At 47.3% G+C, this 22,770-nt stretch overlaps 2 protein-coding genes across 6 annotated transcripts in view; both read right to left on the reverse strand.

Moving 5' to 3' along the window:
• The window catches only part of LOC112988027 (AP-4 complex accessory subunit RUSC2), a 63,017-nt gene extending 50,304 nt beyond the window's left edge, over nt 1-12,713 (reverse strand). Inside the window, exon 1 of one of the 2 annotated variants that reach the window (XM_064500405.1) lies at nt 12,605-12,713. The gene's annotated coding sequence lies outside the window, so the exon portion shown is untranslated. Of the gene's footprint in view, nt 1-3,186; nt 3,481-12,604 lie in introns of those variants that run through there. The other variant, XM_026108225.2, reaches the window with a different exon arrangement.
• A 1,519-nt stretch (nt 12,714-14,232) lies between these two features.
• Nucleotides 14,233-22,770, reverse strand: part of LOC135324352 (phospholipid-transporting ATPase ID-like) — an 86,852-nt gene continuing 78,314 nt past the window's right edge. For all 4 annotated transcript variants that reach the window (XM_064500410.1, XM_064500407.1, XM_064500408.1 and 1 more), the window contains 4 exons: nt 21,757-22,002; nt 20,720-20,858; nt 18,806-18,936; nt 14,233-17,069 (listed from right to left, as the gene is read on the reverse strand). In XM_064500410.1, coding sequence (XP_064356480.1) covers nt 16,848-17,069; nt 18,806-18,936; nt 20,720-20,858; nt 21,757-22,002 — 738 coding nt within the window. In that variant the 3' untranslated portion in view covers nt 14,233-16,847. The remainder of the gene's footprint in view (nt 17,070-18,805; nt 18,937-20,719; nt 20,859-21,756; nt 22,003-22,770) is intronic.

The following is a 22,770-nucleotide window of genomic DNA, read 5'->3' on the forward strand; positions in this document are numbered from 1 at the left end:
GACTATCCTGAGAAACAAAGCTGTTCCCCTGTCTAATTTTCTGACGTAAGAATAATTTATCTTGAACCATTTCAGTGCCTACTGAACTTCCTTGATTTTTGTTCTCCATAAATTTCTTCTCCCTCCCCCTTTCTCCAGAGAAATGTCCAGACTGTTCTCTACTTTCAGAGTGCCCCTACCTCCTGGAAAAGCAGGTGACAAAATTTTCACAAAATGCACAGGATGCTATACAACAAGAGAGAAGAGAGAGAAGCTGTGGAGTACCAGAGCACCAAACTGGAGTAGAAAGGGAACCAGAGTTTGATCTGCTAAAAACAAAATGGATGTATGCATTGCCCTTCCATGTCATATAAGCTACAGCCCAAGCAGCATACTGACTGTTCAGAACTACAGAACAATACAGAATAAAAACACATATACACTGCTCATTCAGACATAATCAGGTGGCAGCAGGACTGGTCACATTACTTTCAGCAGTACAAATGAAAGGATTCAGCTCCTACCTTGCCAGATACAATCTACCCAGATTGTGAACTCGGCTCACTGCAGCTGGGAGTCAGGCACAGCAGCAACTGCATGAGAGCAGCATGATTTCAGCCTGTACAGCTAGCGATAATCCAAAGCAAACCAGCTTGTCCCAGTGTCAGCTCAGGGATCAGCAAGCCCTGCTGCAGGGAGTCTCTGCAGGCAGCTACCCAGCTGCTGCAGGGTGGGGGGCAAGAGGCGACATGATAAAGCACTTCTCCCAGATGGGAGCTGGCTCCAGGATTCCTCTCGCTGCCAGTCACCTGGCTCTCCTCGGGAACAGTGATGCCAAGGTGCTTGTCTCACTCGCAGAGCAAGTGTGCAGGAGGGGAAAGCAAGGGCTGCTGGCAAAGCAAGGACCAGATTGCTAATGAAAGCCCCAGTGTAAATACAGATGCATTCTGGGGAAGACTATGGCAGAAATGCAGCTCATGTTACAGAGAGCCATTTAGAGCAAGCTCAGAAAGAAGGGAGTGTGATGGGGCTGTGCAGGCTGACTCCACAGCCCGCCTGCTCACGCAGCAGGGATAGGAGAGCAGCTGCCTGTGAGAGGAGGCCATGGGGTGAGGTGACTGCTAGCAAGGGGAGACGCCCAACTCCACACTCTCTAGCTGCTCCTACAACTCCAAACACAGCAACTGCAGGCAGTAATGCAGACCTACGCAATTTTCAATCCCACACCCCAGTCTAGACAAGCTATGACCCCTTTTCTACCACCTGCAGCTCCAGCTCCACACTGTCCCTGGTGTGCACTGCTACAGCAGCCTATCATGCCTGGGGAGAAAGGCTGATTTGAGCATCGCTCCATCACTGCACATGACCAACCCATGGTGCAGCAGCCACCTCTGCTGTTCAGGCCCTCTCCCCAAGCACAGGGCACTGCAGTCAGTGTGACTTACCCTCTCTTTCCAATTAAATGCATTTGGCACCTACTGCTAAGATTCTTCTTTCCCTTCCATTTTAGGATTATCTGCAAACCCTACTGGACCTGGATTTACACCAAATAAGGAAGACGTGGAAACAGAACCTAGGTCAGCAAAGAGGCAATGTGTCAAAGCATTTGTGAGCTTTCCCTTTTGACCCCATAGCTGGAACCAACACTAGAAGGGTTTAGCAGGTTTCAACTACAGCCCCTTAAACTACTACTGGAAGATCTCACCAAGAGGCTGAGAAGGAGCTGTGTCAGGATGCGTACTACAGTGGGCATAGCCTATTTTCACTAAGCCCCTAATGCCAGACAAGCATATAGCTCACACCAGTGACCTCTGAGTGCAACTGGTGAGAAAGAAGAGGGAGTCCATATGGCTCTGTAGCAATTGATGTTTATTCTATAGGGGTTGGGAGTACCTTCTTTGAAAAAAAAAATACTACGTATCCTCAAAAAGAGGTTGAGAACAGTTGGTTTAGGCCAATCACATCAGTGAATGCCATTAAAAACCTAGACTCAAGGAGAGCACAGGGACTCCAGAGTAAGCTACAGGGGGAGCAGATGTATGTCCTGGCGATACATATAAGAAGGGTCAAGCAAGCCAGGTATTAGGCCAGCCTGATGTGCTCCCTATTAGTGAGGGCAGCCAGGCTGTATTACATATTGTCTCCTGCCTCCAGCAAACTGCTGGAACAGTCACTACCCCTTCACATGGCTCAGAAAGGACAGGTTACTGGAGTTAAAACTGTCTCTCCCTGCACAAGCTATCCATCCTCCTGGCTGCTGGTGTCTGCAATGAGGAAGGTACTTCCTGCTTTTCCCCTCTGTGGTGCAGGCATCCTCAACCACGGCATGGCTCAGCTGACCCCAGGACAAGATACCTTCTTGTCTTTGTGCTACCGCTGCACAAGAAAAAGGAAAAACTCCCCAGGCATGGCTCCCCAGATCTACTGGAGACATAATACTGCCAGACTTAATCTCTGAGCACATTTCCATCACGATGGACAAAGGGCTCCACATACATGGATGCTTCTTCAAACATGATGAGCCTTCATGACTTATTCCTGCATAGTGACAAACTGGGACAGGTCTCTCCTGGGGCGAAGCTACTCTACACTGACAGGATGGATCCCTGCTAAACAAGACAACACTGAACCCACTTCTTCAACTTAACTACTTCTGCAGCAAAACTGGTCTCTACCACTAGATGAACCCGAAGGGTTTGACAATCATTCACACCAGCCCAGGCTCAAAAATGGCATTTGAGGGTGTTTGGACCAAGGCTGCAGTAAGGCTTATCACATCTCCAGCAAGTGCAGCCCTGCCAAAGCGTGAGTCCCAGCCCTGCTGCATCCACAGCCTGCCATAAGCATGAGCACTGACCCTGGCTGAGGAACCCAGAGTTCTCTCCCCTGTTCTCTGCCACAACTGGAGAGATGGAGGACAGTGACATCCACAGAAAACGTGGTTTAGAAATCTGTACAGCCTGGCCTCATCTCATTTTGGAAGCTGCTCTTACCACCAAGCACTGCTCCATCTCAGTCTGACCCACTGGCCACACTCATCTTTCACTGGAGGAATTCAGCTATTATAGGAGACAACAGGCACCACAGTCAGCACCACTTCACAGGAATTTACTTTTCCAGCTCTAGATGCTTAAAACCTCAAGTAGACCACCTCACTGTTCTGTGCCTCAGTTCTCCCACTTGTGAAATAAGGATAATAACACTTACCAAGTTTCTGCAGATGCTATGAGGATAAGTTCATTATGAGATGCAGACATTCTGTAAATAGTAATAAGTACGTTGCAAGATCCATTTTCCACTCATAAAGCAGAGACTCCTTGTGGCTTTCCCAGATACACAAGCTACTGCACTCAGCTTTCTTCCTCCTCACCAACACAGGTATGCTGCAAAGACAGTGATTCCCACTGGCCTCAAAAGCACGAGCTTCGGTAGCTCCACCAGCTGTGTCCAGCCCATTTGCCAGCAGCAGCGCAATGCATCAGCTGAGCCCTCGGCATGAGCTGTCAAGGCACCGGAAGGGCTGGGGCTGCACCGCTCTGGAATTTGAGCAATGCATAAACACTCCCTCAGCATGTACCAGGAATGACTCCTCCCTGCCCCAGACCAGCCTGAATCACTGGAAATACCAAAACAACAATGAGGTCACGTTCCCAGAGCAAGGAATTAGCCACATATAGATGCATACAGATGCACGGAGAAGCATGCTAAAAAGGGGCTTGATGTACAGGCTGGTAGCTCTGGCAGACAGGCACCCGAGACATTTGTCTAGTTTAAAAACAGCTCGAGGCTGCCAGGAGACTTTTTTTTTTCTTTTTTTCCAGCAGGGAGCGGGAAACTGAGGAGCACTACAGGGGCTTTAAACTCTTTATCTGGCCTACTGAAAGAAACACAAACATTAGAGCTCATGAATGCCTGGATCTGAGTTCAGCTCTTCACAGGAAAAGGCAGAGGTAAAATTATGACTGGACTCTAAGCCCAGTTTTCCCAAAATCTCAGTTTTGCTGTGATACCAGACTCGGATTTAAGCAGTTAAGAATCCACCTGCAGCAAGCTGAATGGCAGGCACAAACCCCTACTACTCTCTGGTTGCTTTTGCTACAGCCTCAGTCAGCTTCAAGAAAAATATTGGTTTGGTTAGTTTACAATGAGGTGAGCAGCAAATAACAGTGAATCTTGCTATTGCTCCTAAAATGAGCATCCAAGGCACTCTGCCATCAGCAAAATGACTTTTCAAAGCATTGCAGTTCCAGCCTTTCTCAATCCTCAGTGGAGGGAGACTGGAGACATTTACTGCTTAGATTGTGATGGAAATTACAACAGATGACTTGGAAGAGAGAGAAGAATTCGCGGTAGAAGCCCGCTCTTCCCTCTCTCTGAAAAATTAGGCATTTGGACAGATAACAAGAACACCCGCAGTTATAAGAAGAGGTTCTAAGAATCCAAATCTTATTCCATCAGGACATAAATCAGCCCCTAATCAGAAGCCATGGGGGAACAAAGATGGGACCAGACAACTAAATCCAAGCATCTCATCTGCAAGGCTGGCCTGCAATAGTTGAAGCTGGCATACTTTCTGCAACAGCCACAATAGTGTCTGGCACACTGAACTGGTGTGCTGTGTCTGCACCAGTCTTTTTCTCCTGCAAGTGCTTTCAGATTTGCTAATAAAGGATGTGAAAAAACCCTCTGGTGTGAGGTCCAGGATATGATCCTGTGCATAACTCCCACAGATTCCATTAGATCAGAAGTGCTGAAAACCAGTTCAGCTTATTCTTTCTTCACTGTTTCAGTGCATTCTGGTCATAAGAACTACCATACGGGGTCACACCAAAAGTTCTTCTGGTCTAGTGTCATATTCTTGACATTTTGGCACTGACATATACTTAAAAACAGAATAGAACAGAGTATAGAGTGATCTTTCCTCTTCTGGCTTGCAACAATCAGCAGTCAAGGAACTTCTAGAGCTGGAGGCTGCAAACTCATCACCATTTTTAGCAGCCACTGAAACACATGTCTGCCATTTAGGTATCCAGTTCCTTTTGGAATCTGCATATATTTTCAGCCTTTATACCATCTTGTAGCAACATGCTCTGTAATTAAGCTCTATTATAAAAGAACTTCCTTAACTTGCCACCTAATAAATAATTTTGTTGGATGTCCTGCAAGAAACAGCAACTGCTCATTCCTTATTCGCCTTCTCCTCACCATTTTATAGACCTTCCCTAGTCCCCACCATCATCTCTTTTTCCAGATGAGGTCCTTGTTTAATCGCTCCTCCTATAGAAGCTATCCTGTTCCTTTAATCATCCTCTTTGCCCTCTTCTGCAACATGCCCAGATGTACACCACCCTTTTTGAGAGAGGATGACCAGAAGTGCATGTGGTACTCAAGATGCGGACATAACATGATGGTAAATATAAATAAACCAGAATATATACCATGGCTTTCTGATTTATTCTTTATTTCCAGTAGGAGGATTGCCTTTTTGGCTATAATTGAACACTGAGCTGATGGTCTCAGATAACCATCCTCAGTGCCTCCGAAGGGCTTCCTGTGAGCACTAAGAAATCATTCACAATTCATCATTATATGCACAAAGTTGTTCCATTTATCAGCATGGAATTTTATCATGCTAGTACCTTTGAACATCTTTCTGTAACTCTTCAGTTTTCAAACAGACTACCCTGATTAACTTCTCATTAGAATCATACGAAAATTAAGTCACCATAGTCTTCACCCCTTCTTCCAAATCATAGATAAATGTGCTGAAGAGTACACGTTCCACACAGATCCCTGTGAGACTCAGGCACTGCAGGTACCAGAGCTTCAATGCATTGCAAAGACTGGCTTATGACAAGGACTACTGTAAGCAAAGACACTGGCAAACACAGTGAAATACGTGAGCTGAGTGTAGCAGGCATATTAGTGAGTCAGGCCTGTAGCAACAACAGACCTAACTCTTATCTCCATATTCACTTTAAAGGAACTAGAAATGAAAGAACAGGAGCAGTGAGGAGACAGAAGTATGAACTGGAAATGCAGTTAGCTTCCAGGCTGGATGACCAGTAGAGCAACAAAACAACAGCGGGTGTGGACACGGAAAGCCACCAGCATTAAGGAAGAGATAGGCAGGATAAGCTAAGTATCAGGCCAAGCAGGACAGAGAATAAAAAGCTATGGCTGCCAGAGATAGGAGAGTATGATGTTGCCTGGGAGTAGGAAGGGAAGGAAGGAGCCAAGGCAGAGACTTAGTATTCACAGTGCAGCAGAGTACTGTACTCCTCGCTGCTTAGATGTACCTCATCATGCCATCCCCTGGGAGAATCATCATCCTGGGGACATCAGCTATGCTTGGCAGAGATGTGCAAACATCACCAGCGTAAATTCTCCAAGTCTCATGCACAGGAAAAGCACAGCTGCACTGCAGGAGGATCTGGGACCCATGCTGGCCCCCAAGCAAAGGCTGCCTGTGTTGCTGCCGCCACCACCACCTCCAAACCAAAAGTACCAGACTCCCACCACCACCCTAGACAGGAAACTCTCCTCATACGCTTACATCTCATACACTTGCCTCTGCCTTCACTCTAGAGCAGCGACAGAGGAGGATCAGGAAAGGGCACAGACAGGCATTGCCCTTCCTCTGATAAACTGGAGCCCACAATGGAGCAGGGCAGACTGACTGGCTCACTCTTCCCAGCCTGACAGGGAGACAGCAGTGGATTGCAGCAGGTGGCACTAGACAGAAAAGGTATTTCTAATCTTCACTGAGGCAGACCTCTCCCTCCATCACCTCCACGCACACCACGCAGCCGGGCCTCTCTGTCCCCTTCCTCATCAAGATGTGGCTCAAGACAACTGAATGGTTTGTCCTACACTAGCTCCTCAGAGCCTGTGCTGCCCTGTCTGTGTGGGATATCCCACCGCTTCCTGACGCGAGGACCTGTGGGAGCTCACATGGTACAGCACTAATGCTTAGCTGCTGGTTCATGCTCTGAACCTGAACTTGTGCTGTAACAGGACAGAACATACAGGGCCAGGCACAAGTGGACACCTGTACCAAAAGGCCAGGTTGTCCTCAAAACTTTTAATACAGCTGCTGCCAATAGACTAAGATGCACAGGTACTTCTCCTCCTTTCTGCTTTCACCTCTACACCCAACTAGAATCTCAAAAGAAACCTCCCAGCCCCTCACCTCACCCCATCACAGACACCTGCCAGATACACTACAGGCTTTGCCAGGCACAGTCCCAAAGCTCCCTAGAGGCAGCTGTGTACTGTAGCACCTGACCATTACCACAGTAGCAGGGCCACACCACATCCCAGCACTGGCATGAGATTAGCAGCACATCAAATTTGTTCTCACACAGTGCCATCTCAACCAGTGTTGTGCCCTGGCAGTCATGGAGGATTCTGGTGCAGTTTGAACCAAGCCCTGTGAAAGCAGCCCACAGAATCTCTAAAGTCTCAAAGCAACCAAACTAGCAGACAAGTGGCATGTGGCCTAAGACAGTGTCCTCCAACAACAGCCTTTACATCTTGGGCGAGACTGAGATACCAGTGCCAGTAGAGCACCCAGAACAGCAGCATGAGATCTGTCCATCAGGGAACGCACTTCAGACAGACCAACTGAGCAGTCCTGAGGAGGACACACACTCCCATCCCAAGCTTTACTGAGGACTTGATAGGAAGTGCAGAGTCCAGGGCTCAGGAAATGCTCAGCAAATACCAATCCCAGACACAACACGTGCAAGTTGTGTAAAGCAATATTCCCAGTCAAGGCAAGCACATACAAGAATGGGAAGAGGGGGAGAAGCTATGGGTTTCAGATGAGCAGCAGCTACCACAAGCAAAACCCCAATCAGGCTGCACATTCCAGAATCAGAGGAACAGAGTCACAGACTTATGCCCAACAAACCCCTGAGAAGACCCTGCTATGCATCCAGGTCTTTGGTGAAGAACTGCAAATCAGGTGCTCAGCAGAAGGCAGGCTGTGTGAGGGCAAGCAGAGTTGGGGGAACCAGCCTCCCTGAACATTTGGGAGGGACACAGCAAGCAGGGAAACTCCTCCCAGCCAAGTTTACCCTGAAGCACTCCAAGTTGAGCTGGCACATCAACAGAATCTGACAGCTGGCCCAGCTTCAGCAGAGCTAACCACAGGAAAGAGCGGTAGGCAGCTACAACTCCACACAATTTCTCCGTTTCATTTATTCCAGGGGCTCAGAGGTACCCTTGCCAGATGGTAGCTTGCTGGAGGGATGTGGGGTAGGGTGAAGTAAGCACTACATCTATCCCTTATCTGTTCTATGCAAAATGCCTGCAGTCCCAGCAGAGAGGTAGAAAGGACATTTTAGGGAACCATAACCCCTATGAGCAGTCTGGGATATTACATACTCCAGCTCACATAAAAAGAGAGCAGTCACATTCCTGTACATTGCCCACCCCACACTGCCCAGTCAGCCAGACTGCAACTCCAGCAACATATACAATATGTAGTACAACCAAGCCACTACAGCAGAGAAAACTCACAATGCCAGGCATCCTTCACAGGAAAAAGTAGCAGACAGTGTCTGCAACCACTGCAAAAACTGAAGCAGCAGCAAAACTGCAGGCAGAATATGGCCATAAGCCAGGCCAACACCTTTCGGACATTCGATGTTCCCTTATCCATAACCTGAAGGTTCTTGAGGGACTTGATTGCCAGCAGGGAAGGAAGTCTCCAAAGCAGCTGCTCTAGGGCTTTGCTATAAGCCCAAAGGATGCAAACCCATTGCTGTCAATGAAAGGACACCACGCTGGTTGACCACGTGGTCTACCAGCTTCAGCGAAGCACAGGAACTATGAGACTTTCAGACTACAATTTTTAAACATGAGAGTACAAATTAGTTTTCTAAATACAGACCTGTATTTAGAAATGGAATGAATGGCCTGAAAGCCTGCAAGGCAGACGGAGGGTAGCACTCTGCTCAAGCAGGCACAAAAGACTTTAGTTTAATTCAGGGCAGCTATTGACTCCCTGAGTCATCTTGGTCTGCATACTTCAGGCCCCAGCTCCCTACTGCATAAAATACTGATCCTCCCTGCCCCTCAGCAGAGTGGAAATGCACAAAGCTTAAAAGACCAAAGGATCTCTGTCATAAATCCTAAAGTAAAGGGAGCAGACAGAGTTGTTCATTATGCATAAATGAACAGGATGCAGGATGCAGTCAGTAGCAAAAACATTAGCTTTCCCTTGACACACAAGCCTCAGATCAAGCGGAGCTTTGTTTGTGGTGCTGTGCACCGGGCTGGTCACTGGATATAGCACCCACAGGTCTGTCCAAGCTCTGCATTCAAGCCTGGGAATAAACTCTCTCACAGTGCAAACGGGCAATTCAGCAGCATAACCTCCCCTGGGGCACAGACAGCTAGCCCCCAAACCAGGCACACTACTTACAGACAACCTGCTAAAAGCCAGCGGTAGGAACTTATGTTTTCCTAATTAAAAGGAAGCCTGGCCCAGCTCTGATTTCCCACAACATCACATGGAGTTGGGGGGGGGGAGGCGGGGTTGGAAGAGGCCAGATCCATTTATAGCTAAAGAGTCTGGCAGAAAGCTCAGCTCTGTGCGGAAAGGCAGGGAGCTGACAGCTTGGTACAGCCAATTCCACCCAGCACAAGAGGCAGACTGGGGGAGATACGGACGTATGAAAAAACACTTCCCTTCAAGCAGGGAGCAGCAGGAGAGAGGTTGCTCCTTCACAGTGCCATGCAGACAAAAATATTCTTTACTTCTGAGAGAATTATAAAAAGTAGGGCAGCAGCAGACTAGCTTCTGAAACACTGAATAGCAGCTACGCTATAGCCAAGGCCAGAAGCACTCTCAGGTCAAGCCCAGCCAGCAGGGCTCTGTACCCATCTTCCAAGCCCCCTGCCACATCCATACCTCCAGGAACTCAGTCCCCAACCACTGAAATAGAGACAAAGACTCCTGGACAGACAGCTGAGGCTGGGAATTTGCTTTCCCTAGGAGGAAGGAGAGCTCCCTCTCCCCGGCATATTTACAATGGCGTAAACAAAAAGTTCCACATAGCTCTCAAGGAGAAAGCTTGTCCCTGGGGACAAGACAGACACCAGTCTAATGCTGCAGCATACACACACTCACGCTATAATGACTTTGGCCCCTCCCTGCATTACTGGGCATAAGACAATCCAAGACAAGAAGTATTTATTTAGCCAACATCTACATTTCCTCCAGACACTTAGGAACGGTGGGTGCCGGATGCCCTAGAGGGTCAGATACCCAGGAATGCAACCTGCCCAGGGACCTCTGTTAAAAGCACCTAGTCCCATGTATCAGGAGGCTGTCCTAAATGGACATCCCTCTGCCTTTGCTCCACAGGTGAAGTCTCCCTGGAGAGGCACTGGCATGGACTGGAGGAAAGGTGCTTCTCATAGCAACAAACAACAAAAAGTCAGAATAGGAAGATTTAGATCTATCCAAAAGGATGGTGTTGAGGGAAAGGCACATTTTCAAGCTTCACTTCTCCCATGTCCTGTGGCTTTAGAGATTGCCTGAGTGAGATCTTGGCTGCAAGTATCGAGCTGGACAAGTCTACATATTCACAGAAAAGTTAGGAAAAATAACAATAGAGCAGTTCAGCAAATCAGTCATCCACAAAAGCTGTACTGGGGATTAGAGAGCTGATGTGGCCATAAGAAAATCAAGTACAGCCTAGACAAGGCAGTGACATATCAATGCTATTGTACAGGCACTGCTGACAGGCGCATCATATATAAAATTCTGGTCATCCACATTTAAAAATGACGAACTTAAATGAACAGGTGCAGAAAGGGCCACAGACACGATTGGGGGAAAGAGAAATCCTATCAAACAAGAAGAAACTTAAGAACCTGGCTTTTTTAGCCTAGCCAAATGCAGGCAGAGAACGGATAGGATTGCTCTCTAAATATATCACAGGAGCCAAACAGAACTGCTGAAGCAAAAGGATAATGTTGGCACAACAACAAGTGAATAAATGTGCTGTGAATACATTTTGGTTGAAAAATTAGAGAGAGGAAAAAAAATAACCATCAGAACAGGAAGCTTCCCAGCTGACAGATGGTTTTAGGATGAAGTTTGATCAGTGGTCTGAAGGGGTTATATGACACAGTGCGTATGTCCAAAGGCACCCAAGAGCTCTCCTATGCGTCTGTCTTTGATCCCAGCTAGGAATTAGCATGGCTTGTGATTCAAAAGGCTCCTTTCTTACAGCAATCCTTGCTCAAGATCACTCAAGTTGGATAACTGAGGGCAAGCATGTGGCACTCCTTTGCCCTCCCACTCTGTAAGAGCTGCTTATAACTAATCACTTCTTGACTACAGGTCAGTGGAAGAGAGCTGCCTGGACAAACACAGATAAAGTGAGAGCCATCAGGCAGCAGGAATGTACGTGTTGCATTTAGTTGTGTAAAACGCTGCAAAGGTGCCTCCACCCAAAAGAACATAATGCTGCACACTGTTATTTGCAGAGGTAGCACAGGTAGCATGGATTCTAGGGGGAAAGAAGATATCATAATCTACATCTTCCTCTGCTGCAATAAAACTGAAGTAACCATCTTACTCACTGGTTATCACCACAGCCTTATCATTCCTGCCCTGAGATTACCATCCAACAGGCCAGTGAGTTTTTAGGTGCTACACTGGAACTAAACCCACTCTTCAAACCATGAACCTCTTCATTATGGAATAACTAGAATAGGAAAAAACATCCCAGGGATTAATTTTTGATATACCTAACTCTCTATCAAATATAAGAGGCTCCATGAAAGACTAAATCATCATTCTCAATGTTTTTTAAAAAATATGCTGTACAACAGGTCACATGAGGCCTAAACACATCATGCCTGATCCCCCCTGTGGGACTAAGCAGGAGTACTGCGCGTTTTCACAGAAGAAATGATGACTCCCCCAGGATCTTGGCCTATTTATCACCCCTGGTTTTCAGACATTCCTCCATGTCTGTAATGCAGAGTGCAGATGAACTCTGGTTGCAACACGCTCAGCTACTGTCCAATAAACACGGGTAAGAATGCATTTATAATACTTTATATAGCCATTTATTAGATTTCTCTACAACAGCCACTCAACACTGCTGCGTACATTGATGACCCCTGTAACTAGGAGGCTTCCCCGCCTGCGCCACAGCCTGCTGTGAGGTCTGCAGGCCGAGGAGCATCCCAAGCGGTTCCACCCGGCTCAGCAGTGCTCCCTTCACTGCCGGCGCCGGGAGCCAGGACAGCACAGACACACGCAGCGATCTGGCCGGCAGAAAGGAAAGCTGTGGTAAGGAAAACACCCAGCTTTTTAACCCATGAGCCTGCGACCGGAGCCTTTCCATCGCGAAGCGGCCATCTCCAAGGCAGCAGGTCATGTCAACGGCGGGTCCAGGCCCACCCTCTAGGCACGTCCCGCGCAGCGCTGCCCGCACCGGCCCGCACAGCCGGCAACAAGCCCCCGAAGATCCCCCCCCCCCGCCCCTCACATGCTCTCGGCGCCTCGAAAAAGGCCGCGGCCGCCTCCCCGGCCCCCGCAAACACCGCCGCCTCCGCTGTCACCGACCCCCCGGGACCCCCCGCCGCCTCTTACCGAGCCGGCCCGCGCCGCACCGCGCCACTGTTTACACCCGGGCGGCGGGCGGGGCCTCGCCGCCTCCCGCCCGCCGCGCGCGCCCCGCCCCGCCTCGCCGCCGACGCCCGCAACCGCCAACGGCCGCCGCAGCCGCGGCTGCCGCTCGGACTATCGCCGCCCGGCCACGGGCCGCAGCCCCCCCGCCCGGGGCTGACCGCCGGGGCAGCCCAGTCCTCACAGAGAGACCCGCAACAGCCAACGGCCGCCCCAACGGTCACGCACACACACTAACTGCCCCTTCAGCCAACAGCCGCCCCAGATCTCACACACACACTAACTGCCCCCTCAGCCAACGGCTGCCCCAACGGTCTCACACTAACTGCCCCCTCAGCCAACGGCTGCCCCAACGGTCACGCACACACTAACTGCCCCCTCAGCCAACTGCTGCCCCAACGGTCACGCATGCGCTAACTGCCCCCTCTGCCAAAAGCTGCCCCAGAGCTCACACACACACTAACTGCCTCCTCAGCCAACGGCTGCCTCAGCAGTCTCGCACACACACACACTAACTGCCCCCTCAGCCATCTGCCCTGGGAACAGCTGTCTCAGCTGTCATGCACTAATTGCACCCTCAGGCATCGCACCTGGGAGCAGCCACCCCAAAAGCCACTGACAACATCCATCACCCTCTTACCCATCACCGCCATCCACAACCACCATCCACAACTGTCTCCCATGGAACAACAGCTCCTGAAGCCATCGCCAGCATTAACAACCTCCTCTACTGCCACTCCCAACTTTGATGGTGCCCCTAACTGCCACCACGGCAACAACCACCTCCTCTGCCACCCACCAGCACCGACACTTCCCCAGCCTGCTCAGTGGCCCGGTGACACACAGGCTGCTTGCACCACCTATCCCAAACTCGCTGCACACAGCAGCCTTGCCCCTTGACACCACTGCCATTTTCACCCGCTGCATTAAAAATGGGGAAACAGAGGCAAGAGCGTCCCTGGCCTGCTGCTGCTTCACTATGCTACTGCAGCCGACATGTCCCTCCACCAGAGCATGGCTATGAAGAGACTCAGTTTTCCACGTTCATGAAAAGCAGAGCACTGCCATTGCCTCACTGTGCAGAAGGGGAACAGCTCGGGGAGGTGAAGAAATGCTGGAAGAGCTTCTGTGACCCGCTAGCACCACTGGGAATAGAAACCAGGCACTCTCTCTTCACTCCTCCTACCCCCACAAGCCATTTTTTACAAAACAGCTTGTTTGTACAACAACTTTGAGAAAACATTACTACAAAACACAATCAAACTTTGAATTTGCTGTTACCCTTGATCACTGAAACCAGAAGCTCAAAAAAATGGACAGCATTATATGGCTGGTAACAACATGCAGAGCTCCCTTACAGGATACAAAGGGAGTTCCTTGTGGGGAATTCCAGCTTCTTGGCGTAATAACCAGCTATTAATTTCACAGGGCTGTTCCTAGGGGCTCACTTTTCAGAGTTGTCCACTGCAGCTTCCTTACTTTCCTGATTGTTTTCCAAATCAGGATACCAAATTAAAAGAACCATTATTCCAGATCCATTCTCCCACAGCCTATGCTTTCACTTCAGGAGATCCAGGAATGACATTCACATGTCTGGTTATAAACTCCTTTAATCATTAGCAGACTGTCAACGAATCAGTCATCTCAAGGGTCTCTTTTTATTTTAAAAAATAATTTTACAAAAATCAGGAGTGATGTAGCTTGAACATCACTGCCGGCTGATATGTTTCAAATGTTGAACTTGTCAAGCCATTGAAATATTTATAGCTGGAGCAAGTTCACCAACATGTCCTATGCAGCATTTGCAAGTGCCCTTCAGCCAGAAGGCAAGCTAAGTGCCTTGCATGTAAACCACGTGAGAAGAGTGACACAGTCTCAGAGTTTCCTTGCTCTGCTAGGAAAAAGTCTGCCTCTACTGCTCAGCATTATAGTCCACTGCTTTACATACTTGGAACAGCTTTGAAGGGTCTGTCAGTCCACAGGCCAGCCTGGGTATTGTGGGGATGTCTGCTCACCTGCATAAATCCTCCTTTTTCTTCTAGCCCCATGAAGGCATTATTCTAACCAGAAAGTTATGATTATCTCTGCAAAGTGACTTGTAGATCAGAGGGAGGTGAAGAGCAGTAACTATCACAGTAGAGTTTTCTCAGTCAGGGTGCAGGCTCTCTCTTTATTTAGATATATCCTTGCAGGGAAGATCACTGCGTTAGAATTTGCTCCTTCCCTAGCAAGCAGCTCCAGGCTGCTGAAATCTGGATCCAGGCCCAGGTCTAATTTGCACTGGCTACACTGAAATTTAATACTACAGTTTGCAACAAGCCTCTCAAAGCAGCAGGTGCAACAGACCACTTTTTCTGTGCTGAGTTAAATCCAGGCAGATGAAACCTTTTATTAGAGCTTAAAAAACCCCTATACAGTAACTGCTGAAACTAGGACCACAGGCAGTAGGTGAGGTGTTATACGCAGACCAGATGAAGTAGGGACCTGGCTGGATTGTTGCTGTGACACATTTCCTCCATCGATAGCTCAGAGACTCAAAGAGAACTCCCAATAAATATCAGATGGTTAGTGTGCAAAAATCCCAATTCAAAATGAGGAAAGAGTCTAAACTTCTATAAAGGAGCCAAGAAAACATAACAGTAAAGGCTGCACCAAAAAAAAGCTCCATTTAGACAGCTCAGCAGCACTGGCAGGACAGATTCTCATTCTGGCTTTCCACCTAGTAATCCCACTGATGCTAGCTTTATAGCACTGTGTAACAAACCAGTGAGCAAGTCCCAGTCTCTCAATATCACTGTGTCTTTGACTGTGTTTATGCATTTTAGGTCCCTCTGCTGGCAGTCAGATTGATAGGATTTGGTGGAGCCTTCTGCTCCCTGGAACTCATGATTGATACATGAACCTTTCTGAATAAAATACCAGCCACCACAGAGAAATTCTGCAGACGCCCCTGAGCCCTCACTAAGTTCCTCTGAAACTTGACCACACTGATCATCAGGGGAGGGTGAAAGAGCAACCAGATCACACTTCATCTGTTGCACTGACCAACAGCACCAGCAGAGTGAAGGGCAGGACACCCTGCACCAGTAGTGAAATAGCATCTGTCCCTCTGCTATCTCTTGTATAATTTCCATCGTCAGATGTCCATGTGTCTCAGAAGACAGAAGTTGACTCAGTCTGTTAAGGTGAGAAAAGCCACCTGGTGTTGGAGGCTCCCAGCTGAGTCCTAGCTAAGGTATGGGCTCCTCCATGCTAGATTTTATGGCTTGATTTATATGGGAGCCTGAAATTCTTTCGCCCTTCTATTTTAAGTCTAAAAGAAATGGCTAGTACCCAGCTACAACACCTGAGATGGCTCTGACAATGATCATTTACAACAAGAGCGGATTTGCATTGCAGATACAGGGCAGACTGATGAATGTCAAGTCCTTGTCCCTTGGTCAACTAGGCACTTCTCTGAGCTTGCAGCACCTCCAGACTGCAGATGCAGGAAGAGGGTTGTGCTTGTGGCACTGGCCATCTTCTGAGAAACTGGATTAACCATTAGTGTGGAAGGAGGTTATTTCCGACTCATACTTTCCAAAGTGCTTTTGTACATTATAGTCAAAAGGCTACAAAATTACATATATTACAAAGATTGGGGATTTGGGGTTTGTATGGCTGGACCTAAGGCACACCTGGGGTCAATACTGTCAACCCAGGAATATGGCCCAGAATGGACTCATGACAGAAACAAAGGCAGGCACGTGAATGAAAAAGGCATCACCAATTCTGTCTGTTCCTCAGCCTGGACTTCACTTTGTTCTGAGGTATTTAGTTAAAGGGAGAAAAAATGGCATCATAAACAATCTTGGTGAGTGAAAGAGCCTCCCACAGCATGTTCTCTCTCTTGTTCCAGGGAGGCCCTCTGGAATACAAAACAGCTTTTAAAAAATATCTGTTTTAATTCATCCTGCCCTCCCCACTCTTCCCTTACTTCCCTAGGAGCAGCATATATCTTTGGAACAGAAGCTGCAGTCGGAGACTGCAAGTAGGTAAAAGAAAAGGTCCAAGTCCTTGCTTTGGTAGCCCACAGGGCAGAGCTCTGAGCAGCCACTGGCTCAGTGCTTTGCAGGGAGCACAGCCTCCTTTCCTGACAGCCCTCTAGGTTTTCTTTTCTTCCTTTCTTTCTTTTTTTTCCTTTTTCTTTTCTTTTCTTTTTTTTTTTTTACAGTCCCTTGTGTTTGTTTTTGTCACTATTGGGTGAGAATGTTCCTGTTGTAGCAAAAGGTGATTTTGGCCGCATGTTTCTTCCAGACATAATGAGCGCTCCAAAACCATGCTGATGGGAGAAGGCATAGCCAGAGCGGCGGGTACTGGTCCGACGCAGACGCCTCTTGGGTGAGGGTGGAGGTGGCCTCTTCTTGGCTTCTTTGATCTTGAGAAGGACCTGAAATCAGAAAATAAGACTGAACAAGTGGGAAATGCATCGTTATCCATGAGCACAGCAAAAGAGGAGTTCAGAAGGGAAAATAAAGGTATGGGTCCAAAGCCAAAAATGATTGACAAAACAGGAGGATGGCAGGAGGGGCTGCAGAGCAGGAACTGAACTTGCAGCACCAGGGTAGCACTTCAGCAAAAGAAAAAGCAAATCTTACTGCAAAAGGCATTATTGGGAATGTCATCCCATGTAAGACATGGGAGAGAATGATATCCATTTGTTACTCCTCACAGCACTGTGAGGCCTCAGTTAGGGTATTGCTGAAGCTCTTTCAGGCACTTCAGTCAAAAAACCAAACATATGAAAGTCAAAGAAGTTCAGGAAGTATGATCTATAAATAAAAATTGAAAAATTGGCTTACTTTAGAAAACAGACTACTAAAGGGGATCTGCAATATTTAAAGGCTTTTTATGATGAGAATGGTGATCAATAGATTCTCATATTCCTTGGGAAAAGGGAAAGTGCCAGTGGCTCAGCAGGATCCAGATGCCCAACCTCTGTCCTGCCCGCTTGGGACAATGGCAGCTGTAGGTACTTGGGTACTCTGGCCATCAGCCTGTGTTTAGTTCTTTTCAGGGTAGGGATTTCTCTAGCAAAAAACCTAAACGCTCCTCTCCTGTGACAATTCACTTCCCAAATTCTGAAGGAGGTAGAAAAGTGAAGTGATTTGGCATTAGAGAGAGAGGCTAAGCCAAAGCATTAAGACTGGGATTCTGGGTCACATCTGTGTCTAAGTGTTCTACCAAGCCGAAGAGTAAATTCAGCCCACTTCCGCGTATTTTGGACAATCTGAACCTCCTCCTCTAACAGTGTGCTGAGGACCTTCCAACCCAGCAATCTTCTCTAGCACCCCCTATGCCCTCTGCCAGGGCTCGGAATTCCCCTTCACTCATCCTCAGACAGTCCTGGAGCATCTGGGGACCTTTACAGGCATCTCAAGGATGATCAAGGCAGCCACTGAGGACTAAGTGCCATCCCTTGAGACTTTGCTCAGAGATACTGGTGTCTCACAGCTTAGTGTAGGAAGAGGAAGGAAGCACCAGGTGGCAGCAACATTTAGCAGATATCCCTGTTTGAAAGGCAGCCCGGAGAGCTGTATTTATGCTGATCTTGTTCAGGAGTTCCTCGACTGTAGTGCACTGGGCACTCCCTGCCCCTAAAATCTCTCTCAGCCTCTCCTTGCCCTGATGGCCTCATCTTCGTATTTTTGGGCATGGGAGGGCAGCTGGTTTCAGAAGGGGAATATAACCATTGGCTATAAAGGAGATCAATTTACAAGCCAAAAAAACCCCCAGCAAACATGTATGCATGGCCAGGGGGTGAAGGAGTGCAGTCTGCCAGGCTAAAAGCTGTATGGCAGCAAGGTGTCACTGCTGACTGTGAAATATGCCCTTGCTTTGTCACTGAGCCACACCCTGAAACTCTGCACCTAAAAATAGTGCTGCTTCCTCACTCCAGTGCAATCTAATCCATATCTAAATAATCTCAGCATTGCTCCCAGCTGCAGAGGGCTTAAACTGTGCCAAAACACATGCTCAATCCTCCTTTTAAGGGATTAGGAGACAGAAGGATGGCAGCACTTGCACCTCCGGGGACATACACTAAGCAATGCCAGGCCCCTGCAATAAGGCCCTGCAGTTGGCTTAGGTGAGAAAGGTTTCTGGTTTATGAGCGTATTTCCTTACTTTATCACTGGCAGTGGGCTTTAACTGAGCCTTCAGGAATCGATAGCCAACTACAGGCAGCACACAGAGGGCAATGCTGAGGAAGATTGCTAGCCACACATTTGGTTGGCTGAGGGTGTTTCGAGCCGTACCTGAAAAATAAGAGCATCATTAAAACTGTGACAGTAGCACCTCTCACTCTTATTCACCTTGAGTCTTCCGTTCTCTGAGATCCCAAAGCACTTAGCAAACAGAACATAAAGCAGACCCTTTTATCCGACAGTGAAATCAGCTTGCTGCAGGGAGGACAGTAACATCATCATAACTGTCTTAGATGAGCAAAGAAGAAAACAGCATTCAGGTTGAACTGCAGCAACTACTCAGGGAGACAAAGATGTCAGAGTGAATGCCTCATCCCATCACAAACAGTCAAATCACTGTGACAGATTGATAGATAAATATTCAAGAGACCTTCTTCAGCTGCAATCCAGCCCACTAGTCTTTTGCCAGGACTCCAGTTAAAAAGGAAGAATACTATTTCCTCATTTGCCAGTACTGTTACCTGAAGCATATGAGGTACTAACTCTTGAGCGTCCAATAGATGGTAGGATCACAGTCCTTTACGAAAGGAGCATGCATTGCTCTGGGTGTCTGCACAGACAGAGTAGCCTAACGGGTTTATTGGCAGAGCAGCTGCCATGTGGTAACATGACACTGACACATTCTTTGAAACCAAAGTGCTCACTGTTGGCTCCTCCGAAAACTGAAGGAATGTAGGATAGAACAAACAGCCTGCAAAAGCCTCATTACAGCATTTAATGATGCTGTTGTTGGCAGTAAAGTTGCTGAATGTCTTCTTTTCAGTTAGCCAAATTCTGCTGTATTACAACTCTGCTGAAATTACAGTGACCAGGTTAACTGAGTCCAGACTTGAAGAACTTCCATTAAAAATGGTCTCACGGTGAGATCTTAATAAGTGGTACTCAACATTATGGGTATTTTGGCCTAGGTACAGAGCAGCATATATAGACGGCCCTGGTAAGTGGGTTACCAGCTGTCTTTGGAAACTGAACAGACACTCTGCCTTCTCTCACTCAGAACTTTTGATACTAAAAGCCACCTCTACAGTGCATCTGGCCACCTACCTGGAAAATACCTTACAACTGACCTGCATCTCAGATATTTCTAAAATGGCCAAGCACCTTGGAACTGCAGATGGGCAGAACAAATGGCTTAACAAATCCAAAAAGAAAGGCATTGATTACTCACCAATTTGATATTTGAAACAACAAACTTTGGGATTTTAGAAGCAGAGTTTCATAACAAAGCTCTATCAGTACTGGATATAGATGGACAGAGCTATTTAAAATGGCTAAATTACTTTGCTAAACTTTTGTCTTCCTCCTGCTCACAGTCTCAAGAGAGAGATTCATTTTTATATTATTCTTTAGCTTTTGCCTGTGTTCAGAAAGATTTTATATAATGTAAGGTTGCTGGATTTCTATGCCTTCTCACACCAACACATTAACTTATTTAGAAGAGAACACACACACTTCTGCAAACAAAATGTTCCTAAATATTTGTAAGGATTGGACATCTGGAAATAGAACAGCAAAGAGCTAGCAGAAAGTTTTCCATCCACTTCTGTGGACTTATTTAAAGGATCATTGCTGTGGCTATTTGAAAGTGCATGCTTTTGCAAGGAAGTGAACATGGGACACATGTCCACATAGATAGATGGGATTCAAAATAAGCATTCCTAGCAGCCTGCAGAAATACCATGGCATTTCTTGTAAAAATGGCAATCAATATGTTCTGTAGCATGTTACTGCCTTTCTGAGAGCTCTTCCTATGCACATACTAGAAACACTTGACAGAGTTAAGCCCAGCACTTTGCCCATTTTGAATGCAATTGAGATTTGTCACAGGGCTTACCAACAAATGGGAATGAGGCTGTGAAGATCAGGTACATGCCATCACTATACATGGTGAAGGTGATGGCAAAGTAAACAGAAAGGCTGCCCCAGATGAAGAACTGGTTCACAACTGTCCAGTAAGCGGTGTCCAAGCCAATCTAAAAGAATAGAGCAATACAGCTGCTGTCAGTGCCTTAGTTATTTAGCATACCTATGCTGAATGCAGCTAGAGGTCTTGTGCACCACTCTGTACCCTGCCACCTCACCCCCACAAGAGAGAAGCTCCTGGCCTCTCCCATGAACCCATATTAGAAACAGTATGTACTATCAGATACACAGACACAATTCAAGGCTCAAGAAATACCCAAGCCACAGATCATAGGATGCTGAAAGAACATTCAAGGCAAACATTACTACATTTGCCTTGTTCTCGCCCTTTTCCAGAGCATTCACTGGTGACCAGTACTTGAGACAGGATACTAGGTTCAAAGCAGCTGTTGCTTATGTCCTTTCCCCATGCTGCGATCTAGCTATCCAAAATTAGAAGGAGCCTATAACACCTCAGACAGCAGAAACCATTATCTAGAGAGGTGAGACAGATTAGTTTTTCTTTTAAGAAGTTTCTCTCATCCTGCCAATATCATCTGAATTTTTCACCATCCTAATCTCAGCCACTTCTTGCAGCAAGTGCAGCCCTAGCATTCACATCACGCATCGAACCAGGCTGCAGAGGCAGCACCACGATGGAGGCCTTATAAATGATTGCCTGATAGCAGACAGACAATCCTGTGCTTTAAACCCATTCTGAAAAACTGATATGAGTCCTTCTTTTCTCCCAGCCGTAACTGTTTTATTTACTATGACTGCAAACTTCCCAGGGCAGAGGTTCTGTCTTCCTGTGGCCCTGATCCTTCATGACACAAATTCACACTTCTTTTGAAAGACTGCAAGAGGCAGCAGCAAACTGAATGCTATCAGGATCTCAAGTGGCCCCTCCAGATGCTGCCTCCATAAAACAATAACTAATTCCTAAAAGCATTACCAGGGATGCTTTACCTGTACAGACACCACAATCAGTAGGCAGGTCTGGGCCATCAACGCAAAGGACTGGTAGTCAGCAATGGCTTTCCCATCGCTTCTCATTGTATTGTACATGGCCCCATAAGGGATGAAGAAGAGAATGAGGGAACTGTAGATCCCATGCAACATGCAGTTGACAAACACTATTTTGTTAAAGTAAAGGTTTTGCTGGCCAGGCACATAGAGCTGAGGAAACAGCATACTCCAGCGATCATCCACATCCTGAAAGCAGAGAGGAGATGATTAGAGCTTTTTGCTGGCACCTACCCAGCTGACCTCACAAGACCACTTAATGTTGCCATACCCCTGAGAAGGCACATTTCCACTAGAAAAAGCTTTGCACACAATTCACTCATTTGTGCTGACTAGCATGCCACATCCCAAGGTCACCTAGGTACATCTTACATATTGAATTTCACCTTTCTCGTGCTGAAACAAATGACAAGTGCTACAAAAAAATGAAGGCACATTTCTTCTTAAGCAGGCTGCATGTCCTGCTTTCCTGAAAGGTTTCTGGAAGCTAATGGATAGGAAATACCTCCAGTGGGTCCACACATAAGCAAGGCCCTCTGACTTACATTCCTTAAAAGAGCTGAACACAGTGAACCACTGTGTGAGTAGCAAGTGCATTTATAAAAGGCATGTAGGAGCAGCTTTATTGCTTCTATATATTGCTGAACAATAATAGCATATGAGGTAGAAATGCATGTGTGAAATTACTGCAGGAAGGGCTCCATTAAAAAGGCTGAACAAAGAAAGTCTGGCTTATGAGATCTTCAGAGGTCTAGTTCATTCACTGTTCTGTATGGTCATTAAAAAGGTACCAGTCAGGCTTTAGGGAATAGAGCTAATAGGACATGACTACATCAGGGGAGTGTTGCAATGGCAGCTTTTACTGTAGTCAACAGGCTAACCCAAAAGCCCCACCACACACTGAAACCCACTGTCCAGTTCAAGGCAATATACAGTCTCCTCCCTTGTGCATCCTTT

This window comes from Dromaius novaehollandiae, chromosome W (genome assembly GCF_036370855.1).
Source record: "Dromaius novaehollandiae isolate bDroNov1 chromosome W, bDroNov1.hap1, whole genome shotgun sequence".
In the NCBI taxonomy this organism is placed as follows: Eukaryota; Metazoa; Chordata; class Aves; order Casuariiformes; family Dromaiidae; genus Dromaius; species Dromaius novaehollandiae.